This window comes from Xiphophorus hellerii, chromosome 16 (assembly GCF_003331165.1).
Source record: "Xiphophorus hellerii strain 12219 chromosome 16, Xiphophorus_hellerii-4.1, whole genome shotgun sequence".
In the NCBI taxonomy this organism is placed as follows: Eukaryota; Metazoa; Chordata; class Actinopteri; order Cyprinodontiformes; family Poeciliidae; genus Xiphophorus; species Xiphophorus hellerii.
The window spans coordinates 18,727,921-18,749,053 of NC_045687.1; the positions used below are offsets into that span (position 1 = coordinate 18,727,921).

The 21,133-nt window shown below is 42.8% G+C and overlaps 2 protein-coding genes across 3 annotated transcripts; both read left to right on the forward strand.

The window, feature by feature from the left end:
• The first annotated feature begins 2,943 nt into the window (after positions 1 to 2,943).
• napsa (napsin A aspartic peptidase) lies at positions 2,944 to 21,125 on the forward strand. Of its 2 annotated transcripts, none has more exons than XM_032586735.1 (10): positions 2,944 to 3,055; positions 16,090 to 16,157; positions 16,426 to 16,579; positions 17,807 to 17,930; positions 18,145 to 18,263; positions 18,350 to 18,549; positions 18,710 to 18,832; positions 18,976 to 19,120; positions 19,195 to 19,293; positions 20,589 to 21,125. In XM_032586735.1, exons 2-10 carry the CDS (start codon positions 16,090 to 16,092, stop codon positions 20,748 to 20,750), a joined length of 1,194 nt encoding a protein of 397 aa, XP_032442626.1. In that variant the 5' UTR covers positions 2,944 to 3,055; the 3' UTR covers positions 20,751 to 21,125. The 2 variants fall into 2 exon arrangements, with proteins under 2 accessions (XP_032442626.1, XP_032442625.1); XM_032586734.1 differs by having other exon boundaries at positions 3,010 to 3,028; positions 16,063 to 16,157.
• LOC116735464 (collagen alpha-1(V) chain-like) lies at positions 11,950 to 13,467 on the forward strand. Its single transcript, XM_032587374.1, has 2 exons — positions 11,950 to 11,983; positions 12,332 to 13,467. The coding sequence occupies exons 1-2, from the start codon at positions 11,950 to 11,952 to the stop codon at positions 13,465 to 13,467; spliced, it is 1,170 nt and encodes a 389-aa protein (XP_032443265.1).
• Positions 21,126 to 21,133: the final 8 nt, after the last annotated feature.

Consider the following 21,133-nt stretch of genomic DNA (forward strand, 5'->3'; position numbering starts at 1 on the left):
AACTAAACCAGATGGGTAAGTATGCAAACTACAGGAACCAAATGCAGATCAAAGGGGATCTCTCAATGAGGCTCCTGCTGTGTTGTCAGAGGACAGGAGGCCATAAAATTAGCATCTCCTGCAGGGCACTATCACTTGAGCCTGGAGGAGAGAAGTCTGTTTGGTTCACAGAAGATCAAAAGTCTTCCAGAACCAACATCTGGGATGGTGTAAAACTGAATACAACATAGAAAGTTGAAACCACTAACATTTAATTTCTAAGACATTTTTCTAAATAATAACAGCATGTTTTTAATGAAGATTGTATTATCTAATTTTAGAACTACTAATCTAGTAAATGATGAATGTATTTGAAAATTGTACTATCTGTGACTATATCAGAATCAAATGGAAATTGTTTGAATGAAAATGTTTTGTTTAGTATTAGAAAATTGCTCAGGATTTATGCTAAATGGGGTTTTGTGAAGATAACCTTTCCTTGAACCAAATTACTGGATTTAAGTTTGTCCTGAGAATTTATGTAAGGAGAGATAACGGGAGAGACTCTGGATTTCACAGGTATCTGTGAAATCTTATCTCATGTTTTTCTTTACCCAAATGACCGTAGAACCCAGGAGGCCAGGATGCAGCTGTTTGCTCTTTTGTCGAACCAGAGACCAAATGGCCTTTGATCTTTGGCGTAAATTAGGGGGAGTTTCTAAGTTTTTCTGAGTGTCCAAGGTAGCTTCCAGTTGGTCAACCAGAGGTACGCCTTAATTGAATATATTAAAAAGGAAAGACACACCTTCAGTATAAGAGTTCGTGCACAGGAGTAATAATTCAGATAGCTGCCACTATTTTGCTTTTTTGCATCAGCTATCTCCAAAGACGCGTCTTTGCCTTTTCTTTGTCTTTTCTTTCTGTATTTTTTTCTGTCTCAGGTAATGAATGTATATCTCTGTTCCTCTGCAGTTTTGTTGTTAATTCATATGTTGCTTTGTATGGGATTAAACTCTGTAATTCTGTGACGTCAACACGCATTGTTGTTTTCCTTGTGGCCGCACGTCGCCCGCTGAGAGAACCTGGGATCCAGAGGAAGAGAGAGCCAAACTTTTTTCCAAAGTTAATTTATAAATTATTCTTCCTTAATATTTCGCCGCGCTTCTTCTCCTGCATACTTTGCGCTATTTTCACCATTCAACTTTTATACTATTCAGCTTGCTCTCCTGGTATTCATAACCTTCATACATTCTATAATATTCAGCTTTTTATGAATTTTTCGCCCCATGGGGGAAACCGCTCCATCCAGTGGCAGAATTGAGAATTACAATATAAAATGCCCGCTGTGTTTCACAGTGGATGTTTTAGGCATGGGCGTAGGTTTGGGTATGGACGGTCGTGACATGTCACGACCAATATTCAAGGGATATAAAACAGTCCCGACCAATTTTTGCCATATTAATAAAAAAAAAAAACATATGTATTTTTTAACAAAAACAAAATAAATAAACGAAAATCTACATTGATTAGTTTAATATTTCAATATACTACGCAGTGGTAGCATTCATTTTAAAATTCGCTGTTATGAACTATGACGACCCATGCCACTATTGGCTCAAAGAACGTGGATCTACGTTCTTTGATTAGCTGCAACAGGCGGCGGCCAGCTGGCCACACGCGGAACGGAAGCTTGGTCCATGGTGCTGACAGTGAACGCGTCTCCTTCTGAGTTTGACATTTATTATGAGTCTCCGTGACCATGTCGCCACCAAAAAAGAAAAGGACGACAGACATTAGAAGTTATTTCGCTACCTCGGCTGTAAGTACAGTGAGGGGACCCATAAGTTAGATATCTATCACGCAACGCATTTGTTGTAAAGTCCGGTGTTTAGTAAGGTCAGCACTGAATGTGAGGTAGAATAGGTCTGTTAATTATGTAATTTTTTTTCCACATAGGATGCTCAGACAGCAGAGCAAGCAATTTTATGAATCTTTTTTCCTCTTAAATGCATAATATCTCAACAATTGGATCTTTTTCCTGAAGTGCAAGAAGTCATTTTTTGTTCTTATCTGCAATTGTGTTTGTCGTATAATCAGTAGATCCAGAGGATATTTCTTTTGATCTTACTTGTAATGTTTGCTGAATTTTGAAAAGGAAAAAGTAAAGTGTTCTTGAACTGATCTGCTGAGTATGACTGTATCTGGTTGTATACACAAGATGTATGATCTGGTTATGGTTGGGGGGAGGGGGCTATAAGCCAATGTGGTTGCTGGGCAATAAACTCTGCTACTAGAGTTGTCTCCGCTATCTCCCAGGCTTCACTGCTGGCTTTCTCAAGGAAGTCACAGGAAGGAATCAAAGTTATTTAACACACAGAAACATTACTTAAAATAGAAGAATAAAAGAAAAAGCATATAATTAAACATTATCTAAATGTAACTACAAGGCTACATGATACAACGAATATTTGATAATTACTAAAAATACAATTTATCTAACACTACTTTTAGCCTTTTGTATAATTTTACCTAATAAACTGCGGTGACCCTACGGTTCAGGTTAGGAGCCACTGTTCTCCAGAAATTTCTAATACTGTTTAGGTGGAATTTTCCCATTATTCAAAAGCTTTTACTCATCTTCAACAGTTTTTCTGTTATAATAATCCCATTTAGCCACTTTGCAGGATTATAATTTGTTCTGGTGCATCTGCCTATTTCTTGCATTTCTGCAAGTCTTCAGCAGTTGATTTCAAACATTTTGGCATCTTCAACAAAAGCATTCAGCATTCACACTTGCATTGTCGCAGGAAATGCATACTTTCTAGTTCTTGTTGTATTCACGTAACAACTAGTGACATGTTTACTCAAATACTTACGTTCTTCGGCCAATCGGAGCCTCTTGTTGGTTATTTTTCCATCCAATGACAGAGCTGCATAACGGAAATACCCGAGAGAGTCCGGACATTTCCGAAGGACCCTTTAGCTTGGTGCGTCAGTTTAAAAAGTGGGCTGTGACCGCGGACCCGTTTGTTTCTGAAGTGGGAAGTGGGTTTATTCTCTCGTAAGGAGCACAGACATGAGACGAATCAGGATCTAGGAACGATCTAGAGTCAATGCACAGCTTCAGTTATTACAACTGAAAACCAGCGATCATTTCCTTCAGTCAAAAGTGCGTTTCCTTGGCCATGAGATATCTGCTGAGGGCATTGGGACTGACCCTGAGAAAACAGCAGCAGTGCAACAGTGGAAAATCCCCAACACACTAAAAGAGTTGAGGTCATTCTTGGGATTCTGCAGTTACTACAGAAGGTTCATAGACGGGTTTTCACAAATAGCGGGTCCTCTCCATGATGTGGTAAATGCATGTCTCAAAAATACTAGTTCTTCTGGTTCAAAGAGATCATTTGGAGTGTTGTGGTCCCATGAGTGAGACAGAATTGTAACTGTTTGAAGCAGTTAGTTTTTCTGAACAAAGCAGGCTGAACATATCTTTCCCTAAATGCTGTCAATAACATGTGGGATATCATTAGAATGTTGTCTGTAATTGACTTACTCCATTCAGTATATTAAACATGGCTAATAAGTAAGAAAATAGCCAATAGCTTATTTAAGGCAAAAGGCTAATGCTAATCTCCCTAACCTGAGAGAAAAATATAATGCATGCTAATGTAGCCACCTGAGACCCAGCCCATTCATTTGTGTCCTTTATAGTGGACATTTTGTTCACCTGTATTTTCTTTTACTATTTTGAGTTACCCTATCAAGCCCTGCAGTACTCTTTAGAGGACATCCTGGGCTTTCCAGTGATGTGTCATGTGATAGGTTTGCATGCTGGGAACTCACTTTTTCTTTTCAATCAAAATGGCTGGCATACCAACAACCACATTTTATGGAAAGAGGAAAGGTAAGCAAATTATTCTTTATCTATTGCTATTTTTACCATGATAATTATATATAGTCTTGTTTATTAACATGTCAATGATAATATTTTTATCTCAGAAAACAGTTTAATTATTTCTGTTTTGAAATAACAGTCCTTTTATGAATGTCAATTGTAGTGGACACCAGGACCATTTTAATGTATTTAATGAGTCAACATTGTTGTAGGAGAAAGAAGTGAAGCAGAGAGGATTTTATACCGAATAGTAGAGGGAGATTCAGATTTGGGGCTGTCAGATGAGGATGAGGATGAGTATCAGCCTGGGACAGGAGAAGATGGTGAAGAAGAAGTAGGTGAAGAAGGAGAGGAAGAAGATGCAGGAGTATCTGATGAGGAGACAGACTCAGATCCAGAAAGGGAGCAGGAAAGTCGTCGTGCTTTGTGGGCCAGGACTACCTTGTATGTTTTATTTAGTTCTAGGCTAATGTATCCAATTCTATTATCATATTAGATTATTGCTGTATTAGTATTTAGTATTTTACTACTTATTTGTGTTTTTTTTCCATCCATCATAATAGATTCACACCTGTGCTACCTGGGCTTCCTGTCTGTCAAGATGACCCTAAAATCCGAGAACACTGGAGTCCAATCCAATACTTTTCGCAGTACATCGACGACAAAATCTTTGAAGATTTGGCAGCTTTTACAAATCAAAGACAGCTGCAAACTACAGGAGTGTCATTAAATACTACTGCTCAAGAAATCAAGATTTTCTTTGGCATATCAGTACACATGGCCTGCCTTGGCTATCCCAGAGTTAAAATGTTTTGGGCTAAAAAAACTAAAGTGCCAGTTATTAGCAGGAAAATGACAAGGGATAGGTTCTACAAGCTGAGAAGCTCACTCAAGATTGTTGATGATCTGGATGTAACAGACGAGACAAAGGAGTCAGACATTCTTTGGAGAGTCAGACCATTGCTTGACCGTGTGAGGCAAGGTTGTCTCAGACTTCCAAGGTATAACAAGGTCTGCATTGATGAGCAAATCATCCCTTTCACAGGCCGCTGTCCAGTCAGGCAATATGTCCCAGGCAAGCCAAACCCTACTGGCCTAAAAGTCTTTGTCCTTGCCTCTCCAAATGGTCTGGTTGGATAGTCCTTCATTTGATGACAGCAGTAAAGACAGTGAAGAAGAGTATCAGCCACCAACCAAAACAAGGATCCCTCAACCAGAGCCCTCTGTACGCAGACTAGGGGCCAGGCACATGCCAGAGATGGTGGATATCAAGCATGCAGAAAGATGCAGGAATAAGGGCTGCATTGGCAAGACATACATGAGGTGTACCAAATGCAAGATGTTTCTCTGCATCACCAAAAGGAAAACGTGCTTCCAGGATTATCACCGCTAAAATATCCAAAAGAAGAACTGTAGAACTGCTTATGTTTAATGTTCAACTAAATACACAGGCAACTATTGTCCTTGCAAGCAATAAGCAACAGAAAACAACCAAGAGTGATAAAGAATTTAGTTTTTTGATCAAATTAAATTTATTCTTTTGTTAATATCACTCTAAATCCATAATTTGCTCATTTTCTAAATTCAGTTGTATTTTCACACTAAAATCATCCTGTTGCCACTACAGTGGACATGCTGTGAAATTAAAAATAAAAATATGTTTAAAATTTTTTTAATTGTAAGGTGTTTTTTTTAGGCCCAAATAGATAGGAAATCGCACAAAAAAAGAAATTGGAACACACTTTTTTTCTTCGGTTCCCAGGAGGGTAGGGCAGTGGCTTAAATATGTCAGCGGATGCCACCAAAATATTAGATTTGTTCTTTGAGTTATGGAAGTTGGTAAAGTGTGTCCGTTGAAGAACACCGTACTTGGCGTCAGTTACGGTGCGCTGGCAGAACAACGGTCAGTATTTGCTGTGAATTCTGACGGTAAGCAACGCTGACCGCCAGCTCCTCAACGTAGCCACATGTTACTTTTAATGTCCAAGTAGTTAGTTTTGTATCGTTTTGTCTTTTTCTTCTTTTTTTTAAATATATGCTGTATCTGTTAAACAAAAAAAAAACAAATAATAGTAACTGTGTTAATGAGACTTATATTGACACGCAGTATTTGCTGTGAATTCTGAAGGCGAAGCCGCTGCGCTGTCAGTTGGTCCGAATAAACGGTCTGAACCACGATCTCAACCGCCGTGTGTGTCCGATTTCTGCCTCAAGTTTCCTTCCAACAACCACATTAAAGAAAACACAACGCAGAGTCTCAAGGAACAGCGAGGTGTCGTCTCACACGGACAGGGTTACATCTTTGGTGCCGTGACCCGGATCGTGGTGCTTCAAGATCACCCAGGCAACAACGCCAGCAGCCCGGTTACCCAACGGTAGTTTGTTGAGTGTATGACAATCTGAGTTAGCGTGTGAAGCTAAAGCTGCAACATATTATTTTTGTGTCACTTTTATTGCACTGTTTAAGGTAGTCAAAAAAAAAAATAATTGTTTGTGAACTACATTTTGTTTGAAATATTTATTTTATTGTGATGATATCCTGTTTTTTGTCTAATTAGAATTTTGGGAGTGTGTTAAGATAATTTAATTATTTATTTATCTTTGATTCATAGCAAGAAGAAAAAAAAGAGTAAATAATTACATTTTGTTTGAAATATTTATTATATTGTGATTCTATTCTGATAATTTATATAAGTTTAACTGGAATTTTGGGAGTGATTCAAAATAACTGTGCCACACAATTATTTATGTATTTATTTATTTATTTATTCACAATTAAACACTTAAAAAGGGGACGTACACATACAAACATACATTTTGGCAGTCTACATTAAAAAAAAAAGAGATCCTTGAAAATAATGAATGACTATGCAGTTACCCCAATGAGGCAGATGCCCTCTGCAGTAACATCTAGCCACCTACTTACCCCTGAAGCAGTACTGAGCCACAGATTCGACTCCCCAGGGGTGCCACACACCTACCTACCTGGAGGAGCAACAGCTGATGCCAGCAACCAACCACCAGCAGCGAGGCCAGAACCAACCAACCAACCCACAGGACTTCATGGCCAGCAGCTACAGTACCACACCCCAGTTCCCCAGGCCCATGATGGAGGAGTAAACACACAGAACACCCCCGCAGCCCCAATTCTGTCACCCTATGTGGATCAGTATACTTCTTTTTTTTTTTCTCCGAAAATTAATCTTTTTTGCGGCGCTAGTGGCTCGTTTTTTTTTCGACAGTAGGCAGACAGGAAGGAGGGTGAGGAGAGGGGGGAAGACATGTGGCAAAGGTCGTCGGGACCGGGAGTCGAACCCACGACGTCTGCATCGAGGACTAAGGCCTCCAAATGTGGGGCGTGCTAACCTCCTGCGCCACCACAGCACGCCCCCAGTATACTTCTACATCTTGGACTGGCATGCATATGACTGCAGCTTCCCTACCACCTCAGGCTATGACAGGACGCCGGATTATGAAGCAGCCTGCTGCTGCAGCCATCTATCCACACCCAGCAGACCTTTATCAGCCAGTGAGCCAGCACCCCGCCGGTTATGCTGGCTCTCCCACTGTGCCCCAAGCTCCACTGTATTCATCGGTCAGTGGTCCATAGGGTGTTCATTCAAACAGGCCCAACCCTCAAATTATGAATCACGCAGCTCACAACCATACAGATCCATTCTACGGACACAGCCGGGCTGCGTACGGCGGATTCCTGCAGACCCACCAGGTCAGAAGTGTTCCTATATTCAACAGTAATGCTGATAGTAGGATGCTGGTGGAGGATTGGATTCGGGACATGCAATATCTCCTGGAAGCGATTGAGCTCCCGCCACACCTGCGGTTTTCCACTGTGGTGCGTCATCTGAGTGGCGAGGCCAGGAAATTAGTCCTGAACCTACCTCTGCATAACCAAACCCCTGAGATGGCTTTTGAAGAACTGAGGGCTGAGTATGGGGACACACAGAGCTCCCTCGATCCACTGGCTGACTTCTACGAGCGGAGCCAAAGACCAGGGGAGTCTGCCTGCTCATATGCCATATCGCTGGAAGCTAATCTGAGAGCGGTAGAGGACAGTCAAAGAGGAGGAGAGCCATTTCCAGACCAAGACTGCAAACTCACCCGGCAGTTTTTAAGGGGTCTTAATGATGAGGAGGTATACATGAGGATCGCTCCACTTAAGCCCAGGTTCTTAAGCTTCCAAGAGCTGCAGGCTGAGCTCAGAGACATGACCAAAGAAACTAAACAGTTCCAGTCATTCCACAAATCAAAGCGAGCTCACACCCAGATCCAGACTGCATCTGGCAGCAGCCCAACTGTGAATGTGGAAGAGACCCCCCCATGTGTCAGAGTTGTCAGAGCTTATAGAACTGGTTAAAAAGTTAGCTATTTGCCAAGCAGAGCAAATGACTAAATTGACCTACCTTGAAGCAAGAGTTACTGCTCCATTGCCTGCTCCACCACCACAAGTCCAGGCACCCATAGGGCCTCCAATCCGAGCCCAAATCTCAACTGTGACATGCCACAGATGTGGTAAACAAGGGCACATAGCCAGAGTCTGCAGGGCACTGTTACCAGATCCCAGTAAGGTGAATGGGAACAATCCCCACCCTGCTCAGGCTTTAAACGAGTAGAGCTCGTGGTCACCGGGGCAACCATGGGCGAGCAGCCAGACCCCCAGCCACAAGACATAAAGATAACTGATGGAGGGGAGAGCACTCCACTGGTGGGCCCTAGAAATGAAGGTGAGGTGGAAATCAGTGGAATGAAGTGCAGAGCGCTCATTGACTCTGGCTCTCAGGTAACCAGTATTACCCACAGCTACTGGTGCAACCACCCTATCCTTCAAAAGCAGAAGTTACAGCCCTCTCTGATACCTATAGATAGATAGATTTATATATATATATATATATATATATACAGTATATATATACACACAGTACAGACCAAACGTTTGGACACACCTTTTAATTCAATGAGTTTCTTTTATTTTCATGACTATTGACATTGTAGATTCACACTGAAGGCATCAAAACTATGAATAACACATGTGGAAATATGCACTAAACAAAAAAGTGTAAAACAACTGAAAATACCCCTTATATTCTAGTTTCTTCAAAGTAGCAACCTTTTGCTGTGATTACTGCTTTGCACACACTCTGCATTTTCTTGATGAGCTTCAAGAGGTAGTCACCTGAAATGGTTTTCACTTCATAGGTGTGCCCTGTCAGGTTAATAAGTGGGATTTCTTGCCCTATAAATAGTCATGAAAATAAAGAAAACCCATTGAATTAGAAGGTGTGTCCAAACTTTTGGTCTGTACTGTATATATACTGTACATATACAGTATATACAGTATATATATACAGTATATATATATATGTATGACTTTTTAAGAACAATTTACTATTTATGTAAATTGTTCACCATATATCTAGATAGATAGAAGATAGATACATAGATCTTTCTATGTATCTATTTATCTAGATAGATAAATTGATAGATTTATATAGATTTATATACAGTACAAACCAAAGGTTTGGACACACTTTCTCATTGAATTCAATGAGAAAGTGTGTCCAAACTTTTGGTCTGTACTGTATATACACTGCTCAAAAAAATAAAGGGAACACTTAAACAGGTGTTTAACACTTAAAGTGTTCCCTTTATTTTGTTGAGCAGTATATATATATTTGATTATTTATATATATATATATATATATATATACATATATATATATATATATATATATAGTATATATGTATGGCTTTTTAAGAACAATTTACAATTTATGTAAATTGTTCACCATATATCTAGATAGATAGATAGACAGACAGATAGATAGATAGATCTATATATATATATATATATATATATATATATATATATATATATATATATATTTACAGATATCTACACAACTGTAGATATATGTATCTATATAGATAGATAGATCAGAGGAAACAATTCGTTGGATCCACGCCAGCGTCCGGGCCTCCTGCGCCTCCGGGGCCGGCGCCACATCCGTCCCCAGCTCCGTTGTCTCCAGGACCAGCCACACCTCTCGCAGTCGCTGCAACCCCCGCACCTGGAGCTCACCCTCGCTCCGTCTACCTCTGCTCGAGCCACAGTCCCCGTGGTCTTGGGGTTCCAGGTGGACAGGCTGGCACCTAGCCGACAGGCTTCAAGGTTGGTGGCTTGGCCTACCGCAACAGTTAGTGTGCTCTCTGCTCCTTCCGAGCTTCCTAGTGCCCCCTCCGAGTGTTCCCTTGTCCCCTAGTGGTCCCTGTGTTCCTTTGTCATCCCCTAGTGCTTCCTATGAGTCCCCTAGTGCTCCCAGTGTTCCTTCGTCACCCTCTAGTGATCCTTTGTTTCCCCGAAGTGTTGACTCGTCTCCTTCTAGTGTTCTTAGTGTTTCTCCCGGGTTTTTTCCCCCTTGCGGTCCCCGTGTTCCCTCGTCATCCCCTAGAAGTCCCAGTGATCCCTCTAAGTCTTCCCCTAGAGCTCCTCCCGAATCCTCGCCTGTGGTTTCTCCTCCCAAGACCCCGCCCACTGTTGGGTTGCTTTCTGTTTTTGTGTTTGGACTCTTGCCTCCGCCCACCCTGGTGGGTCATTTTGTGTTGATTTTTGGATTCTGCCCCCCCCCCCCCCCCCCCTCCCTCGTCCAGCGCCCCTGGAAACTCATTGAATCAAAAGGTGTGTCCAAACTTTTGGTCTGTACTGTATATATCTAGATAGATAGATAGATAGATAGATAGATAGATACATAGATAGATAGATAGATAGATAGATAGATAGATAGATAGATAGATAGATAGATAGATAGATAGATAGATAGATAGATAGATAGATAGATAGATAGATAGATAGATAGATAGATAGATAGATAGATGTATATTTATATATATATATATATTTATTTATTTATTTATATGTGTATGGCTTTTTAAGAACAATTTACAATGTATGTAAATTGTTCACCATCTATCTATCTATCTATCTATCTATCTATCTATCTATCTATCTATCTATCTATCTATCTATCTATCTATCTATCTATCTATCTATCTATCTATCTATCTATCTATCTATCTATCTATCTATCTATCTATCTATCTATCTATCTATCTATCTATCTAATCTGTCTGTCTGTCTGTCTATCTATCTGCTTCAGCCTCTAGATAGATAGATTTATATAGATTTATATTTATATATATATATTTTTATTTATTTATATTTCTAGTGCCCTCTCTGAGCTTCCTAGTGCCCCTAGTGACCCTTTGTCGCTCCCTAGTGACCCTTTGTAGCCCCCTAGTGTTCCCTTGTCCCCTAGTGGTCCCTGTGTTCCTTCGTCGTCCCCTAGAGCTTCCTCCGAGTCCCCTAGTGCTCCCAGTTTTCTTTCGTCGCCCTCTAGTGATCCTTTGTTTCCCCGAAGTGTTGACTCGTCTCCTTCTAGTGTTCTTAGTGTTTCTCCCGAGCTTCTTCCCCCTAGCGGTCCCCGTGTTCCCTCGTCATCCCCTAGAAGTCCCAGTGATCCCTCTCAGTCTTCCCCTAGAGCTCTTCCCGAATCCTTGCCTGTGGTTGCTCCTCCCGAGTCCCCGCCTCCGGGCGGCACCAGAGACTCTTCTCCGCTGCCTCCTTGCGGCACCAGAGACTCCTCTCTGCTGCCTCCGGGCAGCACCAGAGACCCCTCTCCACTGCCTCCATCTAGCACCAGAGACTCCTCGCCGCCGCCTCCAGGCGGCACCAGAGACTCCTTTCCGCTGCCTCCGGGCAGCACCAGAGACTCCTCTCCGCTGCCGCTGTCTGGCACCAGAGACTCCTCTCCGCTGCCTCCGGGCGACACAAGAGACTCCTCGCCGCTGCTTCCTTGCGGCACCAGAGACTCCTCTCCGCCGCCTCCGGGCGGCACCAGGGACTCCTCTCCGCTGCCTCCGGGCAGCACCAGAGATTTCTCGCCGCCGCCTCCGGGCGGCACCAGAAACTCCTCTCCGCTGCGTCCGAGTGGCACCACGGACTCCTCTCCACTGCCTCCGAACAACCGGCCTCAGTGCAGCAGACGGCTGGCGGACCTCCTATGACGGTTCGCCTCCTGCGTCTCTGCCCACACTGTTGGGTTGCTTTCTGTTTTTGTGCTTGGACTCTTGCCTCCGGCCACCCTGGTGGGTCATTTTGTGTTGATTTTTGGATTCTGCCCCCCCCCCCCCCCTCCCTCGTCCAGCGCCCCTCCGCCCACCCTTGTTGTGTTTTTTGTTTCAGATTTGTTTTGGGCATCTTGTAGCCGCCCTTGAGGGGGGGTACTGTCGTGATTTGAGTTCTTGAGTTGTGTGCTTATTTTGAGTTTCTGTGTCTTTGAGTCACTGTGCTGTCCTCCATTTGATTGTTCCCAGGAGTGTCTCGTTCCCTGATAAACTCTTCTGTATTTAGTGTACCCTGTGTCTCTGTCGGATCCTTGTCAGATGTATTCCTGACACAGAGGGACTCAGATACAGGTCCCGACTCAGAGGACGGTCACGAGTCAGAGGCAGGTCATGACTCAGAGGCTGGTCCCGACTCAGAGGCAGGTCCCGACTCGGAGGCAGGTCCTGACTCAGAAGCCGGTCCCGACTCGGAGGCAGGTCCCGACTCTGAGGCCGGTCCCGACTCTGAGGCAGGTCCCGACTCGGAGGCAGGTCCGCACTCGGAGGCAGGTCCTGACTCTGAGCCAGGTCCTGACACTGAGGTCGGTCCTGACTCTGAGGTCGGTAATGACTCGGAAGTCGGTCCCGGCTCGGAGGCAGGTCCCGACTCAGAGGCCGGTCCAGACTCGGAGGCAGGTCCTGCCTCTGAGGACGGTCCCGACTCAGAGGTCAGTACTGACTCAGTGGTCGGTCCTGACTCTGGGGTCGGTCCAAACTCGGAGGTTGGTCCAAACTCGGAGGCCGGTCCTGACTCTGAGGCAGGTCCTGACACTGAGGCAGGTCCTGACTCTGAGGCCGGTCCCGACTCAGAGGTCAGTACTGACTCAGTGGTCGGTCCTGACTCTGAGGTCGGTCCCGACTCAGAGGTCAGTACTGACTCAGTGGTCGGTCCTGACTCTGAGGTCGGTCCCGACTCAGAGGTCAGTTCTGACTCAGTGGTCAGTCCTGACTCTGAGGTCGGCCCTGACACTGGGGTCGGTCCAAACTCGGAGGTTGGTCCAAACTCGGAGGCCGGTCCTGACACTGAGGCAGGTCCTGACTCTGAGGCCGGTCCCGACTCAGAGGTCAGTACTGACTCAGTGGTCGGTCCTGACTCTGAGGTCGGTCCCGACTCAGAGGTCAGTTCTGACTCAGTGGTCGGTCCTGACTCTGAGGTCGGCCCTGACACTGGGGTCAGTCCAAACTCGGAGGTTGGTCCAAACTCGGAGGCCGGTCCTGACACTGAGGCAGGTCCTGACTCTGAGGCAGGTTCTGACTCAGAGGCAGGTTCTGACTCAGAGGTCGGTCCAGACTCGGAGGCAGGTCCTGACTCTGAGGTCGGTCCACACTCGGAGTCCGGCCCTGACTCTGAGGCAGGTCCTGACTCTGAGGCCGGTCCCAACACTGAGGTTGGCTCTACGTCTGGTCCTCTGTAAAAGGGTTCTTGTGTCTGAACAACGTCCGAATCGTCTCCACAGCAGACAGCATGTTGAATCCATTTCCAAGTCTTTCTGAGGTAGTCTTGCTGAAAATGAACTTTTCTAGGAGTTGTGAGGGTGGTTCTGAAACACTGTACAAGTTTGTAAATGACTATAGGGTTGTCACTTTTTATCATTTTAAACAGCATTTCTTTAACTACATCGTCATTGCCGCTGAGAAGTTGAACGATGTCATTGCAGATTTTTTTTTCCATATCCTCAAAAATGACAAAATCTATATCCTTCACCTCTTCCCAGAGTCTAGGGGCAAGCCTTCCGTGGACAGGCTCGGTGTCCTTCCTTTTATAAGCCCCATAGGTAGACCTGTAGCTCGTCTTATAAATTATCCGCCAAAGAATTAAATACACCATATGTCTCCTTTCTTCTTCAGTTCCCCGTTTGAAACCCAGCTCATTCGCGTCCCTCAAAAATCGTTCTGGATCTATGCCTGTCTGAGTGTAATCCTCACTCAGACAGTTTTCAGCAGAATACAAGTCTTCGCTGGGAAAAAAAGTCTTTCTGATCTTTCGCTTTGTCGATGAAAACATTTCCTTTGGAGGAACAGGATTCTCCAGGTGGAGTTTGAATTTTTCCGCCATGAATTCGTGTCCTTCTGGGTAATCAAGAAGCGCGATCAAATTGAGTTCTGAAGCGAAGTGGAATGCATCTCTTGTAATGCTCTGAAAAATTCTCTCACTTAACTCCTCTGACACTTCTGATAGAACGTCCACATTTAGTTTTCCTGTCTTTCTTGAAATTAAAAGCAAAGCTTTGCGATGTTGTTCGCAAAATGTCTCTCTGACCAGATGCATTGTGGCATCATCTGCCACTTTCTCAATAATTTTCCACAGAAGTTCGCTAAGGAATTTCCTCTTCTGATAATCTGGCGTTGTGTGGCCAGGATGAACTTTATTTGAGCAAGTCTTCTTAACTTTACTCCAAAAGGAAACCTTGGGTCTCACGTAAACGTCACTCTCTGAGCTTTGGTCAGCCATCTTCATCCAAAACGTCCAAATGAATTTTCTGTTGACTGACTGAGTTGGTCATATGATGGACTTTGTGACATCACAGAGGCATCCTTAGAAGTCATGCTGCTGACAATGATGTCATCAGCATGGCAACTGTTGCTAGGAGTAATAATAGCACACAGTGAGCATGCACTATGAAAAGAAAAGAGAATCTGTGGGCACTAAATACATTTTTCTCACAAGTCTGAACTGGAAGTGACCTGCGCAGCTTCGCCGGAACAGAGGGAGCCAGGGAACCATTGGTCCCTCCACTTTACCGCCCTACACATTTTTTTTATATCAAGTTCCACTTTCCTGGTTGCTCCGTAAATTTCACCGCGCTTCTTCTCCTGCATACTTTGCGCTATTTTCACCATTCAACTTTTATACTATTCAGCTTGCTCTCCTAATCCCGGCTACATCTCTTGGTATTCATAACCTTCATACATTTTATAATATTCAGCTTTTTATGAATTTTTCGCCCCATGGGGGAAACCGCTCCATCCAGTGGCAGAATTGAGAATTACAATATAAAATGTCCGCTGTGTTTCACAGTGGATGTTTTAGGTCCTGCCTACCAATGGCAATCAATCATTGATTGATTCCCATTGATCAAGCCATGAAACTGTCACTCCATGGCAGTTTCAGGGCTGTCATGGAGGAAACAAGGCAGCGGCCATTTTGAAGTTGGGCAGTCTAACAGCTTTTTTACTGTTTAACACCTGGGAATAATTTGAGCTTTTGACATTGGTTTTTTCGTGCTGCATGTGGCATGTTTTTTGTAGTCACCGTGCTAAATGATGCCTCCAAATAAATGTTGATATATCAGGAACCATTAAAGGTATGGACTTCATTCACCCACCGTTTTTATCAGAGGAAATAGGGGAACGTTTCTCTCTTTTTTCAAATTTTAGGTTTTACATGAGTTTTTTTTACATTGCATAGAATATATTACTGTAACTCTACATGCAAGTGGAAGCCTAGATGCAACCATTAGTATTTTAGCTACTTTTAGCCTTTTGTATAATTTTACCTAATAAACTGCGGTGACCCTACGGTTTAGGTTAGGAGCCACTGTTCTCCAGAAATTTCTAATACTGTTTAGGTGGAATTTTCCCATTATTCAAAAGCTTTTACTCATCTTCAACAGTTTTTCTGTTATAATAATCCCATTTAGCCACTTTGCAGGATTATAATTTGTTCTGGTGCATCTGCCTATTTCTTGCATTTCTGCAAGTCTTCAGCAGTTGATTTCAAACATTTTGGCATCTTCAACAAAAGCATTCAGCATTCACACTTGCATTGTCGCAGGAAATGCATACTTTCTAGTTCTTGTTGTATTCACGTAACAACTAGTGACATGTTTACTCAAATACTTACGTTCTTCGGCCAATCGGAGCCTCTTGTTGGTTATTTTTCCATCCAATGACAGAGCTGCATAACGGAAATACCCGAGAGAGTCCGGACATTTCCGAAGGACCCTTTATCTTGGTGCGTCAGTTTAAAAAGTGGGCTGTGACCGCGGACCCGTTTGTTTCTGAAGTGGGTTTATTCTCTCGTAAGGAGCACAGACATGAGACGAGTCAGGATGCTTTGTGTTGTCTTGGCGCTGCTCGCTACTCAATGCGCCGCCGTCGTAAGGTAAATAATGTTTCTCACTTGGTTAGCTAACAACTTACTAGGCTGAGGAACGCGCGTGCGTCATTTAAGTTGCTGTAGCGCAGAATTGGACGCGCGCGCGTTCAATTCCTCTACAGCCAGTGGTGTTAATGAATTAGTTTATTTAAAAAACTGAAAACTGTGTTTTAAAGTTTGCTTACGAGGAGGAGCGATGGACACGGAAGCGTGTTTTCACCCCCGTGATGCTCATGCGTCGCCGCGTCTTAATCTAATAAACATGTCGTTACAGAGTTCCTCTGTATAAAACCAGAAGTCTCCGCCGCCTCATGAGCGACAATGGCAGGACTGTGGAGGAACTTCGGGCTCTGGCCAGGAGTGTCGGATCTCCGGACAGCTCTCCGTCCCCCAGGCTGCCTGTGGAGAGGCTGACCAACTTCATGGATGTATGTGCACCTGCAGAGCGCCTCGGTTCAGATTGAAATGGCGGCCAAGTTAAACGTCATGTTTCATCACATTTTTTTTTTTTACAGCGCTAATATTGACTCTGGCTATCATTTAGCTACTGTTTTACATGAATACCTTCTGCGTTTGCCACATTTTCTGTTAAAAAAAAAAAAAGATCGCTCTTTGGCAAGAAATGCATTTATCTAAGCAAATATTTGACTGTAAAACTCCTAATATCAACTTTAGGACGAGTTTACTCTTAGAGCTCACTTTACACGAAACCAAACAGGATTAGCAATGAAACAGGAAGCTTGCATAATTATGCAAGTGTTTATTGTGACCAAATATTCTTTCCTTTAGTGATGCGCTTTAGAGTTTCAGGCTGTCCGTATTCATACCTCCTGATCTTTGTCACAATTTTTGTCATGTTAAAAACAACAAACTCCAATGTGGTTTTTTTTTTAGCTTTATTGTGACAGAACAGGGGTGTCCCAACGGGATTTCTCAAGAGCCAGCTTCTGTATGTTTTAGCCGTTTCCCAGCCAGTGGCGGTTCTTGCTTAATTATGCCCCCTGGCACTACAGGTAAAAGAAAGTCAGGATGTCACAGAATGTCTTGCACTGACTGCAAACTCACCCAGATCCCCTCCCCATTTCTAATGGCGCCCTGGGTAACTGCCCGTATCAAAAACTGCCTCTGGATCCAATACAGCTGCTTCAAATTCTCAACATATGATCAGCTGCTGCAGTAGTCTGGCAGTGAAGCATTCATTTAGATCAGGAAAGGAGAAAGATCTGCTCTTAGTCCTTCAGAGAACGGCTGGATTCATAAAGAAATTACTGCTTATTTACCTTTGTGATTTCTAAAGATTGTTTTGGATTTATTTATTTAAAATGCACAGTGCATTGTTCATAAGCATGACTCTGCCTGATTTAGCCATGCTAGCTAGTTTGCATGCGCAGGTTTGATTCGAATATTTAAAATAAGGCAAAACACAGAAGATCTAAAACAGAAACGGAAGTTAAAAGCTCAAATAATGAAATGACTCTGTTTTGTGGATATCAGAGTAAAGATGGGACCGAATAAAAATTCACGCAGATTTTACATTTTTACAAGACTCTGAAATGAATCCTGTGATTCAAGTTGGAACAAAATGAATTTTGCGATCTGTAATATGGCAAAATGTGAAAAAGCTTTTTTATTTTATTTACTTATTTATTTTTTAGGCCCAGTACTATGGCGTCATCAGCATCGGCACCCCTCCGCAGAACTTCTCCGTCCTGTTTGACACCGGCTCCTCCAACCTCTGGGTCCCGTCTATCCACTGCACTTTCTTTGATCTGGCCTGCTGTGAGTTCGCCTTCCAACTACGACCTTTTAATTCAGTCACTTTATAGAGAGAGTTCAAATTCAAAGCAGTTTGAGGATTTATTACTCCATTTGAAACTGAAGCCTTTTGCAACACAACCAGTTTCTGGTTTTAGTGGTAGCAATGGCTTTTTGTAACTTGCATTATAACAAGCCATCTTTTTAGGGTTTTTTTTTTCTTTGCTTTCCCGCCCAGGGGTTCATCGTCGTTACAACTCCCAAAAGTCGAGCACGTACGTGAAGAACGGAACGGAGTTTGCCATCCGGTACGGCAGAGGCAGCTTGTCTGGCTTCATCAGTGAGGACACCGTCTCGGTGAGTTTAGAAAACAAATCGCTCGACCTTTAAAGCTACATTCAATGATCACTCTGTCATTTTGGATTTAATCCCGTCGCTTGCAGGTTGCGGGTTTATCCGTGCCCGGTCAGCAGTTTGGAGAAGCGGTGAAGCAGCCTGGCATCACCTTTGCCGTTGCCCGCTTCGATGGCGTCTTGGGCATGGCGTATCCCTCCATATCGGTGGCTAAAGTCACCCCGGTGTTTGACACAGCCATGGCGGCCAAGCTGCTGCCACAGAACATTTTCTCCGTCTACATCAGCAGGTGGGTTTAAGACAAATGCGTTTCACAAATGATGTTTTGGGGATTTACTTTCACTGCGACGAGGAAGAAACCACTGCAAGGTTTTGGTTTGTTGGGTAATCTGTTGAAAAACCGTTTGCGTTGAGAAAATGCTTCTGTTGAAACGGATTTTAACTCTCAGGGACCCGAAGGGAGCAGTGGGAGGAGAGCTGATGCTGGGTGGGACCGACCCGCAGTACTACACCGGAGACCTACACTACGTCAACGTGACGAGAAAGGCCTACTGGCAGATCGACATGAACAGGTGAGGCTCTGCTGCTTTGAGGAACTGGAATAAATTAGAGGAAGTGTCAACACGCTTGACTGTACAAAAGTGACATTTATTGGTGTTTTTTAACAGTAATTCACACGAATAGCTTTTAATCTGTGGTTCTTCTAACCTTCCAGAGTTGACGTGGGCAACCAGCTGACGCTCTGCAAAGACAGTTGCCAGGCAATTGTCGACACGGGAACGTCTCTAATCGTGGGTCCAGCTGCAGAAGTCAGAGCGCTGAACAAAGCTATCGGCGCTCTGCCTCTGCTGATGGGAGAGGTAAAAGTCGCACATCTTAAAAGTCTTACGTCTTTTGTTGCGTCAACTTCAGCGTGCTCGTTTCTCCTCTCTAGTACATGATTGACTGCAAGAAGATCCCAACGCTTCCTGTCGTTTCATTCAACATCGGAGGGAAGGTGTTCAACTTAACTGGGGAGGATTATGTCATGAAGGTATTTATTTAGAGGAGGTATTTTATTCACTTGTTCACGTCGTTTTTCCTAGCAGTGGTCTTGCAAATAAGTACATCAGTCTGACTTTCAAATCTCTTTCTAGCTGCTATCTAACTGAATTAATGAAATGACATAAGTTAGCCAGTTTTGCAAAATCTTGAATTTGAAAGTGACACATGCTGCATTTGACACTTCTTGAAGTAAGAAAACAGAAGTAGTTTCTGTCTTCTAGTTTGTAACAACTTAGTGGGGAAAAATGCTGGAGGAGCCTCAAGGTGTTTATCTGGCAGGTTTGTGTAGAAAAAAAAGTTGCATAAGGCTATGAATGTTCTGTAAGCACTGTGTGAGTGCTACGGTTGGCTATTAGCTGCTAAATATGCTGAAACTGCACTAAATTAGAGGCCAATTTGGTCAACTTTCTCTTTGCCTGATTGAACCTGAACTGAATAATTTTACATTGAATAAGATTCTTTAGAGCACAGATTTTTGACGCCTTTATTTTGTTTGTGAAAACCCAAAAAGTAGTGTTTTCAAACATTCAACGTCAGGAGAAACAATAAATGAACCACTCAAACTTTACTGATTATTACACTAAAGGAGCGGATACCAAAATACAAAATGTATTTTTGAGTACTTTTCAAAAATCACGTTTCAAAGGGGCATCAGATCGACAAAAACCCTTATCCACTGGTTGTCTATTGCGAAATAAACAAATATAATAACAATTCCAACCTTTAAGGGTAGATTACCTTATTCAGTGAGCTGTAATTGCATACTGTGTAGAAAGGAGTTAGATTAATGTATTTAAAAATACAGAGAATCACAATAATTACACTTCAATTTAAAGTGGACTGATTATTAGAAATAATGTACAGTAAAGTGAAAGAGGAGCTTTACTCGGCATGTTTATTGCACGTTGCACTCAAAGCCTGAACAATCTATTACTCATTCAAACTGTTTCCTCAGAAGAAAATCAGTTCTAAAAAAGTATTTTTAAAAAATCACTGGCTGGAATTGGTTTGTATTCAGGGTCTACTGACGTACAATTAAATAAAAGCAAACAAAAAAACATTTTAAGAGAGAACAAACTCGCATAAAAATTTTTTAATTCAAACAGCATTATTTACTATTTATTCAAAGGTATCTAAAATGGTTGCTCACCTCAAAAAGTGAACACAATCTGTGAAAAAGCTCATATAAACTGTGTGTGAATCAGATACAGTTGAATTATTCCAACTTCATGGGCAGTAGTGTACGATAATCTTGTCTTTTTTTCTCCTTCCCCTTTGTTGCAGGAGTCTCAGATGGGAGTGTCCATCTGTCTGTCTGGGTTCATGGGCATGGACATCCCGCCGCCGGCCGGGCCGCTTTGGATCCTGGGAGACGTATTCATTGGGAAGTACTACACCGTGTTTGACAGGAATGAGGACCGAGTCGGGTTTGCACCCGCCAAGTAGGCGACTGGTAAAATTTCCTTTCAACTTCTAATTAGACTTTCAAGAAAAATAATCAGCTGATCAAATTAAAAAGCACAGCAAGAAATGCTACAGTTCACCATTTTCCAAAGATTCACTTTTAAAAGCTAGAAAATCCAGCATGTTGACGTGCATCGATGCCTCTGTTTGGATACTTATTTGTTGCACTCATGTGAAGCTGCGTTATAATAATCAAATTTAACTTTACGTTGTTCTGGTATATTTTCAAACTGCGGATTTCATTTCCTCTGCTTAAAACCAATTTTTTATTTTTTTTTCTTGCTTTTTGTATTGTAGTTGAATTAAAATTCTATCCAATGTGAGCTTTTCAAAGCTGAATAAAAATATTGAATGCTTTGTATTAC

Excerpts from the sequence above, each read along its gene's own strand:
- LOC116735464 (XM_032587374.1), top strand. The coding sequence starts at position 11,950 with ATGACGGTTCGCCTCCTGCGTCTCTGCCCACACT. Across the intron at positions 11,984-12,331 it reads CCTGCGTCTCTGCCCACACT|ATGTATTCCTGACACAGAGG; the intron begins GTTGGGTTGCTT and ends GATCCTTGTCAG.
- napsa (XM_032586735.1), top strand. The coding sequence starts at position 16,090 with ATGAGACGAGTCAGGATGCTTTGTGTTGTCTTGGCGCTGCTCGCTACT. Across the intron at positions 16,158-16,425 it reads CAATGCGCCGCCGTCGTAAG|AGTTCCTCTGTATAAAACCA; the intron begins GTAAATAATGTT and ends ATGTCGTTACAG. Across the intron at positions 18,550-18,709 it reads TTCTCCGTCTACATCAGCAG|GGACCCGAAGGGAGCAGTGG; the intron begins GTGGGTTTAAGA and ends TTTAACTCTCAG.